Here is a 14,219-nt window from a genome sequence, read left to right as displayed (position 1 = left end):
TTCTACAAATTCTCAGACTGAATGCCTTGAGTTCCTATCTTCTCTTTATATTTGTCTCTCTGCTGAGTCATATTCCTCTGTCTCTAGTCCCTAGTGCCGGGATTAAAGACATGTGACTCCCAAGCACTGGGATTAAAGGTGTGAGCCACAACCGCTTGAATCTCTTTCTCTTTTAGACTGGATCAATCTTGTATAACCCAGGGTAGCCTTGAATTCACAGAGATCCACCTGCCTTTGCCTCCCAAGTGCTGTGATTAAGGGTGTGTGCCATCACTGCCAAGCCTCTATGGCTAACTAATGTGGCTAATTCTACTCTGATCTTCAGGCAAGCTTTATTTGTTAAAGCACAAACAAAACATCACCACAATCCATGCTGCCACAGACTATACAGGGTAAGAAAGCTTCTTTTGCATTGGTGTTGATGGCTGCAGACTCACAGTTGAGAATGAGAGACATAGAAGACTTCTGTGACAATCTCTTTTCCCTAGAACTACCCCTCCCCCAAAAGAATAGAAACAGTCTAAAGAGGAAGCCATTGAAGAAGACTCTTAAAATCTGTGATAGGGATCCTGAAGTGTAGCTCTTCAGTCAATGGGTTCTGGCAGGGATAGGGGTGATGGTTGTACTTCGGATGACCTGAAGACCCAAATCCATGCCCTGCTTCGGTAGGGTCCCATTAGAATTCAGTGGTGCCCTCTGTGAAACAAGTCTGTCACACATGAGCTTCTGGGAAACATTCTATATTGAAACAATGGGAGCTTCTTTCCTAATATTATAGAAACCAGTACATGTACATGCATCACAGATATGTGCATGTAACAACTATGTAAGTATAAGATATAGACCAAGATTAATTTTTATATGTTTAATATAAAAGTATTTGAGGTAGTGGGAGAATGTAGCTCACATGTAGAACATTTGCTTAGACTATTGGATTTGCTATCCAACTGTGTAAAGGAAGGAAAAGAAATCTAATATTAGAAACAATTCAATCTTAAGGCTTTTTTTGTGTAAGCAAATTTAAGTGTGGTCATATAACTTCCTGTCTTTGTTTACTTCCAGGGATTTTAGAAACAGGAATGATCATCGGTCCTTTGATTGGACTTATGTTGGGATCCTTCTGTGCAAAACTTTATGTAGACACTGGGTCTGTGAATATAGGTAACACAATACATTTTATTTATACAGTCCATTTGCTAGAATGCAAAAGAATGTTCCAGATTGCTACACACTGCCTCCTTTGATCTTCAGTTAGAGAAATTATCACTACTTGCAGACCTAAGAGAAATGTGGTAAGGATAAAATGTCACCTTCTGAACAAAAGTCCACCATTCTCCTACCAGCCTGCAGCCGTATGTTTGGTCTCAGAAGATTTACTTACATAGGTTTTTCTCAATGAAGCAGTCGCTGTAGTTAATGGAACAGATCTGTTTTGTGACAAGCACCAGTTTGTAAAGTTTTACAAGACAGACAGAAGTACTCATTTACTGCTGGAAAATATACACCTACATTGCTAAATAAAAATTAGTTAATATTTTAAAGCACTCACAAACCATAAAGGAACTGAATACAGTGTGATGTGTTATCAGAGCTATAAGCAGTAATGACTGTGTGTGTGTGTGTGTGTGTGTGTGTGTGTGTGTGTGTGACTGTGTGTTTGTATGCAATGTGAGAGGGTGCCTGCTGAGGTCAGAAGAGGGCTTCAGATGACCTGAAATCAGAGTTACAGGCAGTAGTGCGTCCCCATGTGGGTGGTAGGAATAGAACTCAGGACCTCTGCAAGAGCAGCAATAACTCTTAGCCACTGAACTGTTTCTCCAGCCCAACTTCTTCACCCACTGTGATGTTTTGAGATATGAATATATCAGGTTAATGCTGGTATCTTAAATATGCTTCACATATTTTTCTATCTTTTTAAAGTAAAGTTTTAGCTATTATTCCATGTAGCAATTCAGAACTTTTTCTGATTACTTAATTTCAACTTCACTTAATTGATCAACCTCAGACACTATTTCTATAGGTCTGAATTCGCCCAGGGGGTAGCAGATGCTTGTAATCCCAGCATTTAGGAAGCATAATGACAAGCTCAAGGCCCAAATAAGAGGAATAACTAAGGTGTGATGGGTTTAACATGATATGGAATTTTGTGTTTAGATGGATTATGATTTTAATAATTTTCTACAGTTTACCCAGGAAGGAATGATGCAAGCTAACAAAATATTTGTATTTTTCCACAGATGACCTGACCATAACTCCCACTGATACACGCTGGGTCGGTGCTTGGTGGGTCGGCTTTTTGATCTGTGCAGGAGTGAATATCCTGACCAGCATCCCCTTTTTCTTTTTTCCCAAAACACTCCCAAAGGAAGGATTAGAGGATAATGCAGATGTGACTAAAAGCGACAAAGAAGAGAAACACCAAGAAAAAGCCAAGGAGGAAAAACGTGGAATCACTAAAGGCAAACAGGAAAAACTTATCCCCTGTATTTGGTTTAGATGGGTCTGCAGGTGGTGGAGTATGTGTCTTCTGTGCTGAGTTAAGATGGTTTGTCACTAAGGTTCCCTACTCAGATGCCTTAAACTTCTTCCCAAGTTACTGCTTGGAAACAAATCACATAATTTGTAAACAGCACACCTTAGATTAGACTTTATGGAAAATTCATCAATCTGGACACTCAATTGAGCAAATACAATTTCCCCTTCTGTTTTGAAAAGCCCATTTTACACAAAATATTAGTTCCAGTTAAAAGACATGAATAATCAGAAATTCAGTCTAAACATAATGTGAGAGAAATATCTCTGCTATGGTAACAGTGTAGTTTGATAAGAAAAATGACAGTTTAACTGTGAGCATCTTTGAAGTTAAGGCTGGAGGAGAAATCCTGAGAGGTGGCATAATCTTCTGTATTTGAAGGTGTGTGATAGCTTACATGAGAACTGTTACCTAAGGAGCAGACTGCTGTAAAACAAGCAGGAATGTTATTAACCTCTGGTGCAGAACAGTGGTGTATCTGTGAGAAGCTGAGTGGTCAAGACTGCCCATACCTGAACCTTGGCACTAATTTCCCAGCTGTGTGTGTAGTATTCTCAAGAGAGCTGGGTTAGTGCAGGAGGTTAATTACATTATATTCTTGGGTTTCTGGGCTGTTCTGGTGCAGACTACTGTGGGGAGCCCTTTTATTGTCAATATTGCTATTTCCTTCATTACTCATAACATATTTAATGTTATAATGGGCAATGAACAACTGCACATTTACCATAAGCTCTATGGACCACAGCTGAAGAGCCAGTCACTGGCATCCAGTTCAGAGCCTTGAACATTCTCAGAATCTTGATCATATTAATGATTCTCCTGAGAGCACTAATACTGATTATTTTTGTGCCACTGTGTGGTCTGCCAGATCAACATAACTAATTTAAGTTTTTATCTTCTGTATATCCTGACCACACTTTTCCCTTCCTCCCTTCCTCTAGTGCCCCCTTCTCCCAGAAGTTCTCTGTTTCCCTTCAGAAAAAAACTCGGGCCTCCCTGGGATAGCCACGAAACATGGCATAACAAGATACAATGAGAGTAGGCACAAACTTACACATCAAGGCTACCCGAGACAACCCAGGAGGAAACAATCCATGAGAGCAGACAACAGAGTCATAGACACATGAACTCCCACAGTTAGGAGCCACAGAAAAATCCCAAGTGAATAGCCATAACATATATGCAGATGATCTAGTGCAGATCCACGCACGCTCTGAGATTGCTGCTTCCATCACTGTGAGCTCCCATGAGCCCTACTTAACTGAAACCTGTGGGCTGTGCTTTCCTGGTGTCCTTGGCCGTTTTGTCTCTTACATTTCTTTCTCTCCCTCTTCAGCGAGCTTCCCCAAGCTCCAAGGGGGAAGGACCCAATGGAGACTTCCATTTGGGAGCTTTGTGTTTGCCCCCATCAGCTGATGGTGGGAAGCCTCTTTGATGATGATTTGACTAGGCACAGATTTATGAGTATATAAGAATAACATTAGCAATCTTTTTGTTGATATTTTTTCTATCATAAATCTTTAGGCATCCAGCTTCCTATTCCTATTCATCCAGGCTGTATTGAGCACAGGCTCCCACTAGTGATGTGGATCTCAAATTAGATTAGTCATTGGGTGGTGATTCTAAAAGGTACTGTTCCAGTGTCTTAACCCATCATTCAGGTGGGATAGATGAAAGGTGAAGGATCTGTGGCTGGGTTGTCTGAGTTCCACCTCTGGAAGTCTTGCCTGTTTATAGAGGATACCTGGTTCATACTCTGAATCCTCCTCTACTAGGAGTCTTCACTAGAATCACCTTCTTATAATTCTGAAAATTTCTAATGGACTCTGTTTCCACATCACCCAACCAAATGGCATCCAATTCCAGTCATTTCTCCCGTGTGCTCTCCCTCTATTACCCCCTCTCACCTGACCCCTCCTGTTCTTATTACCACTCACCCTTGTAGTTGATGGATGCTTGTCTATTTCTAGCTGCCCAGATCCAAAATAACCTAACAGAAGCTTATGCATATTTCTAGATAGCTCTTACATCTTAACTTAACCCATTTCTATTAATCTGTGTATCACCATGTGGTTGTGGTCTATTGGTATCTGGCGTCTGTTTCCTGTGGTGGCTACATCGCTTCTCCCTGACTTTGCCGATTCTCTCTCTATATCTTTCCCAGACTGTCTATATTCTAAATAATTGGCTGAAATCAGTTTTTTTTATCCAATGGCAATAAAACATAATCATAGCATACAGAGGGGAATCCCACATCACCTCCCCTTTTCTATCTAAATAAAAAGAAGCCATGTAGCTGCCACAGGAGACAGACATACTGGAACCTTGTCATGGTAAAGTATAAAATAATAGAAATGGGTTAATTTAAGATGTAAGAAGCTAGAAATATGCTTAAGCATTGGCCAAACAGTATTGCAAATAACAGTTTTTGTGTGATTATTTCAGATCAGGGTAGCTGGGAATGAACAAGCAGCCTCCACCAACACACCGAGTCTACTTGCAAAACTGATTCTATTTTCCCTTCCCACAGAGGTCCACTTATCCCCACTAGAGTCCTTTGTTACTTAGCCTTTCTGCATCTGTGGATTGTAGCATGATTATAATTGATTTAACAGCTAATATCTACTTGTAAGTGACTACATGCCATGCTTGTCTTTCTAAGTCTGGATTACCTCACTCAGGATGATTTTTTTCTAGTTTCATGCATTTTCCTTCAAATTTCATGATGTCATTTTTTCAAACAGGTGAGTAGTATTCCAATGCGTAAGTGTTCTGCATCTTCTTTACCTATTCTTTGGTTGAGAGACATCTAGGCTGTTTGTAGTTTTTATCTGTTATGAATAAAGCTGCTTCTGTTTTCAGAGCTTTTGTGTGTGCTGTTAAGTTACTAGTATGAGATTTCACCCATTTCTTTTTGCAGCCCCTTAATGCTATATAATTTCCTCTTACTACTACTTCCATTGTGTCCTGTAAGTTTGGGGTATGTTGTACACTCATTTTCATTGACTCAAGGAAGCCTTTAATTTCTTTTTTTTTTTCTGCCTTGGCCCAGTAAGTAGTCATTCAGTAGAGTTGTTCAGTTTCCATGAGTTTATAGGATTTCTTTTATTTCTGTTGTTGAAATCCAGCTTTAATCCATGGTGGTTTTATAGGGAAGCTGGAGTTATTTCAACTTTCTTGTATCTGTTGAGACTTCCTTGGTGACTGAATATGTGATCAACTTTAGAGAAAATTCTATGAAGTGCTGAGAAGGTTTATTATTTGTTTGGGTGAAATGTTCTGTAGGTATCTATTACATTTATTTGGTTCATAAATATCTTTAAGTGCCAGTATGTCTCTGTTTATCTCTTGTCTGAATGACCTCTCTTTTGATTAGAATAGGGTATTGAAGTCTCCCAACATCAATGTGTGATAGCCAATGTGTAATTTTAACTTTAGTAGTGTTTCTTTTACAAATATTGGTTGCCCTTGCATTTAGGGCATAGTTGTTGAGAATTGAAAGATCATCTTGGTGGATTTTTCCTTTGGAGGAGTATAAAGTGTCATTTCCCATCTATCTTGATTAACTTTGCTTTGAAGCCTGTTTTTCTAGATATTTTAATGGCTATACCAGCTTGTTTCTTAGGTTTATGTGCTTGAAAAATCTTTCCCAGCCCTTTACTAAGGTAATATCTATCTTTGATGTTGAGTCATGTTTCTTGCATACAACAGAGGGTGGATCATTCTGTTAGTCTGTGTTTTTTATTGAGGGGTTGAGTCTGTTGATATTGAGAGATATCAAAGACAAATGACCATTAGGTTGTTGATGATGGTGGTGGTCATGGTATGCATGTGTTTCCCTTCTTTTGGTTTTGCTTGTGTGAGGTGATTTATTTCCTGTGCTTTCATGGGTGTAGTTAATCTTCTTGGGTTGGAGTTTCCCTTCTAGTACCTTCTGCAGAGCTGGATTTGTGGATAAATATTGTTTAAAGTTGACTCCATTTTGTTTTCTCCTTCTATGGTGATTTAAACTTTTGCTGAGTAAAATAGTCTTGGCTGGAATCTGTTGTTTCTGAGTCTACAATACATCTCTCCAACCCTTCTGGCTTTTGGAGTCTCCATTGAAAAGTAAGGTATAATTCTAATAAGTCTGCCTTTATATGTTTCTTTACTTGCTCTTTTGTCCTTTCAGCTTTTAACATTCTTTCTTTGTTCTGTATGTTTAATGTTTTGATTATTATGTGGTGAGGCAACTTTCTTTTCTGGTCCAACTTATTTGGTGTTCTGTAAAGTTCTTTTACACATTTCCTTTTTTAGGTTAGGCAAATTTTCTTCTATGATTCTGTTAAAAATATTTTCTGAGCCTTTGATCTGGGATTCTTCTTTTTCCATTCCCATTATTCTTAGGTTTTGTTCTTTCATAGTATTCCAGACTTCCTGGATGTTTTGTGTCAGGGATTTTTTTTTTAAAGAATTACTATGCTCTTTAACCAATGTATCTATTTTTTCTATCATATTTCCAATACCTGAGGTTCTCTCTTCCATCTCTTGTGTTCCATTGGTGATGCTTGCATCTGTAGTTCCTGTTTACTTACCTAACAAGAACCTTGGGATCCATCCCCAAAACTCTCTTCAGGCTCAGAATGGATGCAACAACACATAAAAGGACTTTACCTGAGGGCAAACTCTCTCTCATGTGCTTTTCTGAATTATCTTCTTTATTGTTCTGCCATTCTGCAAAATTTCCAGATTATATACACACACAATCAGCAATTCTCTGGCAATATCAAGGTTATAAGGCTTGAATTTTTCATGGTCATAAAGCAGAAAAGAGCTGCACAAAGCAGCAACTGTCAGTTTATGGCTCTAGGGAGCCATACCTTGTAAAATGCCCCAGAGAGTCTAAGAGGTAAAAGGGTCAATTATGAGCTTCAAATATTAAGAAGGGAAAAGGAGAGCTTGTGAGCTACACTACATTCCTAAGTATGACTAATTAAGCTAGAAGTTTGTAATCAATAAATGTAAAACGGGAAAATGCAGTGATGTTGTCTCCCAGTTCTCTCTCAGCTCTGCAGAACAGTAGCTGTGGGAACAGCATCAGGGTAGCCATGGCAACTGGCGTAAACTTCAGGAATAGAAGTGTGGCACCGGATCCATGTTAGCATTTTTGCCAAATATTAGCTGGCAAAATAAAATTCTTAGACTAAGAATTACATCTTTTGTCCTAAGTAGTTAGAACAAAAGGGGATCTATGGTTATATAGCACAAAATCCAGACCCTGACACTTTCCAGCAGCCCCTGCCAATTGGATGATTTTGTTCCCAGGGCACCTGTGTGAAAAGGATTAACTTTTTCTGGAGTGGGTCAAGTGATCAACAACTTTTTCCTGTTATCTCTCAGAGTTAAAACACAAACAATTTCCTAAACTAAAATCTTGTATCAACAAACCAAAGTGAAAGTAAGCATAGAGTTAATAGCCTGTTAAGGTCAGAGTGGGGTTAACTGGGGTTGTACTTCCTTATATCAGTTGAGGGTGAATCCAGGACATTTGGCTCTTATCTGTTAGGGCTAGAAATCAGTAGACCCAGACAAGCCATAATTTCATCCTAAGGCCTATATGTGAAGGTTCCATTATGATTTTTTTTTAAAGACTTTTCTCTTGCCCAAATGTCCTGTCATAAGAGATGATTGTGGGGAGCTGGATTCTAAGTTTATTTCAGGAAAAGGAACAGAGATTTGACTATGAGAACACAGGAGATGACTGTGTGGCGTACGTTCACACCAGGGTCCCACAGTGGGAGGAAAAATCACCCAATACACAAGAACTTGGGAGAAATTGTGCCTAATAATTGATTAATTCACTACTGAGGTTTTTATTTTTGTGGAACAGCTGGATCAAATGATAGTTTTATTTCTGACTATTTTTTTCCATTCAAAAATTTACACTTCCTCCCCTCCTCCCATTCCCCTCCCGCTCCCCCACTCCCCCTCCTCCTTCCCCCTCCCTCCTTAAGAGAGGGCTGGGAACCCTGCCCTGTGGGAAGTCCAAGGCCCTCCCCCCTCCATCCAGGCCTAGGAAGTTTTGCATCCAAATAGACTAGGGTCCCAAAAAGCCAGTACATTCAGTAGAAACAAGTCCCAGTGCCTTTATCAATGGCTTCTCAGTCAGCCCCCTTTGTCAGCCCCATTCAGAGAGTCCGGTTTGAACGCACGCTCATTCAGTCCCAGTCCAGCTGCATTTGGTAAGCTCCCATTAGAACAGGCACACTGTCTCAGTGGGGTGAGGTTTTGGAATGGTCCCATTGTAGAGGGGAGTGCTCTGGCTTCACAGGGGATCAACAGCAGGAACAGCTGCTATTCTCAAGGCCTTGAGTCTCAGCTTATCTCCATCAGAATGCATATTTCTGGTGGGCTGGCCTTCTAAAGTGTCAGCGGAAATTTCACTGCATAATCCTGCAGACCACGGCACTTACCTATATTTTTCACTTCAAGAACTCCCTCTGTTTGTGTTTTCTTTATTGTTTCTACTTCCACCATGGGTCATTTTCTTTAACTCTTTCCTCCACTCCCAGCTTTCCTTAAGGGACTTACTCATTTCCTTTAAATTTTGATTTTCTTTTCTTTTTCTTTTTTTGATTTTCTTAAGGGATTTATTTCCCCTAAGGACCTCAATCATCTTCATAAATTTGCTTTTAACATCATTTTTCTGAGCTTCTGCTACACTGAAATATTTGAGGCTTGCTGTATTAGGATAGCTGGCCTCTGGTGATATATTTCCTTGGCTGTTTTTTCTTATTTTTTATACTGACAGCTGGGCATCTAGGTTTGGGTAATTATGGGTCTAAGTGATGATTTTGAAGTTCTTTGTTGAATGGGTGTTTTATTGCTTGGTTTCAGTTTACTCTCTTGTCTTCTGGTCAGTGTGACCTGTGGTTGAGATGGGGGTGTCTCTGCCTGAGTTGGGGACTGGACTTCTGTCAGCTGGAATGGTGTCTGGTAGAGAAGAGAGTCTTTGCCCAGTTGGTGGCTGAAGCGTGGTGAAGTCAAGGGGGGGGGGGTGGAAGTTGGGGATGGGCTTGGGTGGGGCACTGGGAGCCAATTCAGAGATTTGAAAATTCTGAGAATCATGCTCATTTAATGTTTCTCCTAAAACAACTAATATTGATTATTATGCACAATTGCATGGTCAGCCCGGCCAACCTGATTTTTAAAACTGGGAAAGAACTTGGCACAAGGTAGACAATCAATATGAATTGTGGAGATGCCATTAGTAGGTTGAGGATATCAACAAACATGAGAGACTCCAAAAGCTCCTGGGAATTCTGATTAAACCCTCTCATTCATAAAGATGATTTTGCCACTAGAGTTTACTTTTTTATTAAACTGCTCTGATTCTACTTCTAAGTCATTCCTTTTTAATACTTCACTTTCTAAAATTTTAGGTGATTTATAAAGACTAGTATAAAATTAGAAAATCAACACAGGAAACATGAAGATAGGAAAAGGAAAGAGACTGTTAAGTGTGAAGCTCATTATCTTTGATCAGATCCAGTCCATTTACTAGAGACAGGCTATGAACTTGACTCTCAGCTTTATAAACAGGGAGGAGTTCTAGGTAAGCAAGTTGGATGGTGTTTGACATACACTAAGTGAGTTATGCATTCCATACAGTGAGACTCTTGTATTGGGATGTTTGAAGATATCACCAGGTAGTTCTAATGCATATCCTGTTGTGAAGTCCAGCAGGAATGCTGAGGATGGGGAAGCCAGAGCATGATTAGGAGACTTCCTAGGTTTTTGAGCTTATCTGTTCTTGCACAAAGGATTGATAGTATCAGTGTTTGACCTTAAATGTCATCAATGATAGTCCCTTGTAGAATCGAGAGAAAAGACTTGTCATTCAATAGTGAACGTAGGGTATTAATAGAGGGAAAAGAAAGAAAAGGAAATGAAAGAGTGTGGCCATAGATATGATTCCATTTCCTTATAGTTTTCTGATTCTTGCATAGCCAGTTGTGTTACTAACTTTCAGAAGCAACTTAAAAATTGATATAGAACTTTAGACCCAAGGGATAAAGATTTATCAAATGCCCTTGTGATACAGCACAGAATTTGTGAGATGATTTTAGGAGAACACTGGATACAACATTCAAAGCAAAGTTACCTTGATGGTCTTGACACTCTCTTGTTTCAGATTTCTTGCCATTCATGAAGAGCCTCTCCTGCAATCCAATTTACATGCTTTTCATCCTTATAAGTGTGCTTCAGTTCAACGCATTTATCAATTCATTTACCTTCATGCCTAAATACCTGGAACAGCAATATGGAAAATCAACTGCAGAGATAGTCTTTCTCATAGGTATGAAGTCTCATGATTTCTTCAGCAGCACATCTCCCTCCTACAAGGACATGATAAGCAGTCAGATAATGCAACTAGGCTACAACGAAATTGAAATCTGTTAGGTTATTTTTGCAAATGTCTTCTTTCTAGTCTCCAGGCAAATTAAGAAAGGATAGGGAAAGGAAGAGGCCGGAAATATCCTCTCTCTTCTCTCTCCAATCAGAATGGAAATCATCATTGTTAGGGAAAACTTAGGGGATGCTCATATCATTCAATTTTCAAGAGACAATATGTTAATTCAAAGAGGAATACAGAATTAGCTCTCAGGATTCTGTGTATTACTCCCAGATTTTACTTCTGGACTTCAATTCTTGCCTTCCACATTATTACTAATTTAACCACTTGATCCCATGGTGGTCTGTGGATTCTGTGCAGCCACACTCCCCTAAACCAGGGATCCTACCCAACTTGGGATTTTCCTGTTTTTTTTTTCTCCTGATTACTGTTGATCATGGACTGATGGTATCCAGAATTCTGCGGAAATCCAAATCCCAGTCCTTACCTTCAGATGGATAAAATTAAATGTAGTGGTACATGACTGCAAACAATGCTCTAAATTCTTCCAAGTTTGGGAATGATGTTGTATGAATGCAACCTACCTGGGATTTCCTCCTCTCTTTTCTTTTGTTCCTTTGATTTTTTTATTTGGGGAAGGAACATTAGAAAGAAAGAATAATGGACACCACCAACAATGCAAGAAATGCTCTGCACTTGGTAATCAGGGACTTATCAGTCACCTGCTAAATCACCCTGGGCTGAGTCAAATTCCCAAGACAGAGTGGAAGAAATACATGAAATATCTTTTATCATATACATGTGTGTGATACTTATATATACAATCTGCTGCAATGATTTAATAAATGGCAATAGTCTCTTTTAAAGTGACATTATGGGACATTTGAAAATCTCCTTTGATTTAATATATAAGCCTGTAGGGGTTAGGATCACTGAATATTATAGCTAAATAGTTTCTTAAGTAAGATGTGTTAGGCAGATTGATAACATTTATTTTTATGCTGTCTTTTAAAAAATACTATTTTACTCATGTCTATAGGTCTTTATAATTTACCTCCAATATGTGTCGGATATTTAATTGGTGGCTTGATTATGAAGAAGTTCAAGATTACTGTCAAGAAAGCTGCCTACATAGCATTCTGCCTATCGCTGACTGAGTACCTTCTATCTTTCTTTAACTTCATGATGGCCTGTGATAATTTCCCAGTTGCCGGCTTAACCACCTCTTATGAAGGGTATGTATCTTCCTAATGAAGATCACCATATTTTTACAATGGCTAGTCCATTTTCATCAAGGATTGTGTATGACAAGACCAGTTTATTACAATAAGCAGTGGTCTAGGCTTTCTTGTATTTTTCTTCCACTCATAATTCCTATATTGGTCCACATAAGTTGCAAGTCTATTAAAGAGGTCTGGGGACCACCAGTGAGTCAGTTGATGATTCTATGTGCATATACATGGTCACCATGGTGATAGTGTAGTCTGCTTTAAAGTGTAATAAAGAAAAATAACCAAGAGCTTAGTAGCATAAATTATTGATATATTTTAAACTCCCATCAACAGATAGTTTTAAAAGTTGACTTTTCAGGGCAGCATGCCTTCATAGGTTTCTACAATGGGCTCAAATTTAGTACTATTGAGTCTAATACACAGTATGTCAATTAATGAATATATATATATGTCACTGGTATAGTTATCTCTTGTATACTCTGTAATCTTAGATTTTGTATTATAACATTGTTAGTAATTATATTATCTTCCTTGAATCTTTTTTAAAAGACAGGACTGTCTTTTTCACTTTGTACATGTAGAAATTAAAACTCAGAGGAAATTAGGGAGTTTACAGAAAATGGCTTTAACAACACCAAAGTAGAATTGTCTGTCTTGACTCCATCTCCAGTCATGCTGATTCTACACTGTGTTTGAGTGACAGGATTTAGATTCAGCCTCTAGACTTCCACATTATCCTCTTTCAATCGCAGTGTAAGTGCTGGACACTGTATATCTCAGAGAAGCAAGTCTGGTTACTCCAACCACTCTGCTTTGGGGGTGAACACAGTATTTATATTGCAGATTTTGTTCAAGCCAGTCCTCTTTCAATACTTCCCATCATGCAGACCAATGAGAGATTACATATTCATTTTTAGCTCTAACAGCACAGTACTTTCCTATAGGGTAGGCACTTAATGTTTGTTTCTGAAGCAACTGAGAAGCAGTTATGTGGCCACTGGAGCAGATAACTTGTGTGCCAAAAACATAGAACAGAGACCAAAGATTGATATTCGGGTGATTGATTTCTCTTTCTGTTCTGGGGAGATGAAATGTTTCTCTTTCTGTTTCTCTCTGTCTCTGTCTCTCTGTCTGTGTGTGTGTCTGCTCTCTCTCTCTCTCTCTCTCTCTCTCTCTCTCTCTCTCTCTCTCTGTGTGTGTGTGTGTGTGTGTGTCTGCGCGCGCGTGCACGTGCACTTGCTGAGATAAAGAGAGAAGAGAAGAATATAAAGTGCTTGGGTAACTTTTCAGTATCCCTAACATTATCTGACATCATTTCAGAATTCAGCAGCCTTTGTATGAGGATCATAAGGTGCTTGTTGACTGCAACACAAGGTGTAGCTGCTTAAATAAAACGTGGGATCCAGTGTGTGGAGACAACGGCCTATCGTACATGTCAGCCTGCCTTGCAGGCTGCGAAAAGTCTGTTGGAACAGGAATCAACATGGTAAACACGCTTTCCGTGTTCTGGGCTGATGTTTTGTGTGGTATATTAACATATGCTATTTAATTCTACATCTGATGAAAAGCAAAAACTAGCCTATGCTTAAATTAGATTAATATATTTTTATGAATAACTAAATTTCCTTCATATATTTATACCTGACCTTACGATTCCTAGATATTATGTAAAACCTTGACAGAGTCTGAGAATCTTTTTTTAATTTAAAGACAATCGAGACCATTATTCAAATGATTGGAGTTAAAATACCTTGGATAGGCTTAGCTGTTAAGAACACTTGCTGCTCGTTCAGTGGACCTGTTTGGTTCCCATCTGGGGCAGCTCCGAACTCCCAACTCCTGGCAATCTGACACTCTCTTTTCCTTTCCTCACGTATCACATGCACCTGCTTTAATATATACAGATAAAGAAGCATACATATAAATATAAAAATTAAAACTTTAAAATACTCTGGACAAAACCTGGCTTTTTGTGATAGGGTCTCATGAAGCCCATGTCAGTCACAAGCTAATTAGGTGGTTGAGGCAGGCAGAAAACTTGTCTTTCCATATCATGAGA

General features: G+C 39.0%; 1 protein-coding gene across 3 annotated transcripts in view; it reads left to right on the top strand.

Moving 5' to 3' along the window:
• The window catches only part of LOC121440255 (solute carrier organic anion transporter family member 1A5-like), an 84,677-nt gene that overhangs the window by 61,990 nt on the left and 8,468 nt on the right, over positions 1-14,219 (top strand). For all 3 annotated transcript variants that reach the window (XM_041641030.1, XM_041641012.1, XM_041641021.1), the window contains 5 exons: positions 1,063-1,161; positions 2,238-2,459; positions 10,707-10,871; positions 11,968-12,163; positions 13,481-13,646. In XM_041641030.1, coding sequence (XP_041496964.1) covers positions 1,063-1,161; positions 2,238-2,459; positions 10,707-10,871; positions 11,968-12,163; positions 13,481-13,646 — 848 coding nt within the window. The remainder of the gene's footprint in view (positions 1-1,062; positions 1,162-2,237; positions 2,460-10,706; positions 10,872-11,967; positions 12,164-13,480; positions 13,647-14,219) is intronic.

This window comes from Microtus oregoni, unplaced genomic scaffold (assembly GCF_018167655.1).
Source record: "Microtus oregoni isolate MIOR12 unplaced genomic scaffold, Mior012 000002F_ref0000024, whole genome shotgun sequence".
In the NCBI taxonomy this organism is placed as follows: Eukaryota; Metazoa; Chordata; class Mammalia; order Rodentia; family Cricetidae; genus Microtus; species Microtus oregoni.
This window is presented reverse-complemented; position numbering and strand designations above follow the sequence as displayed.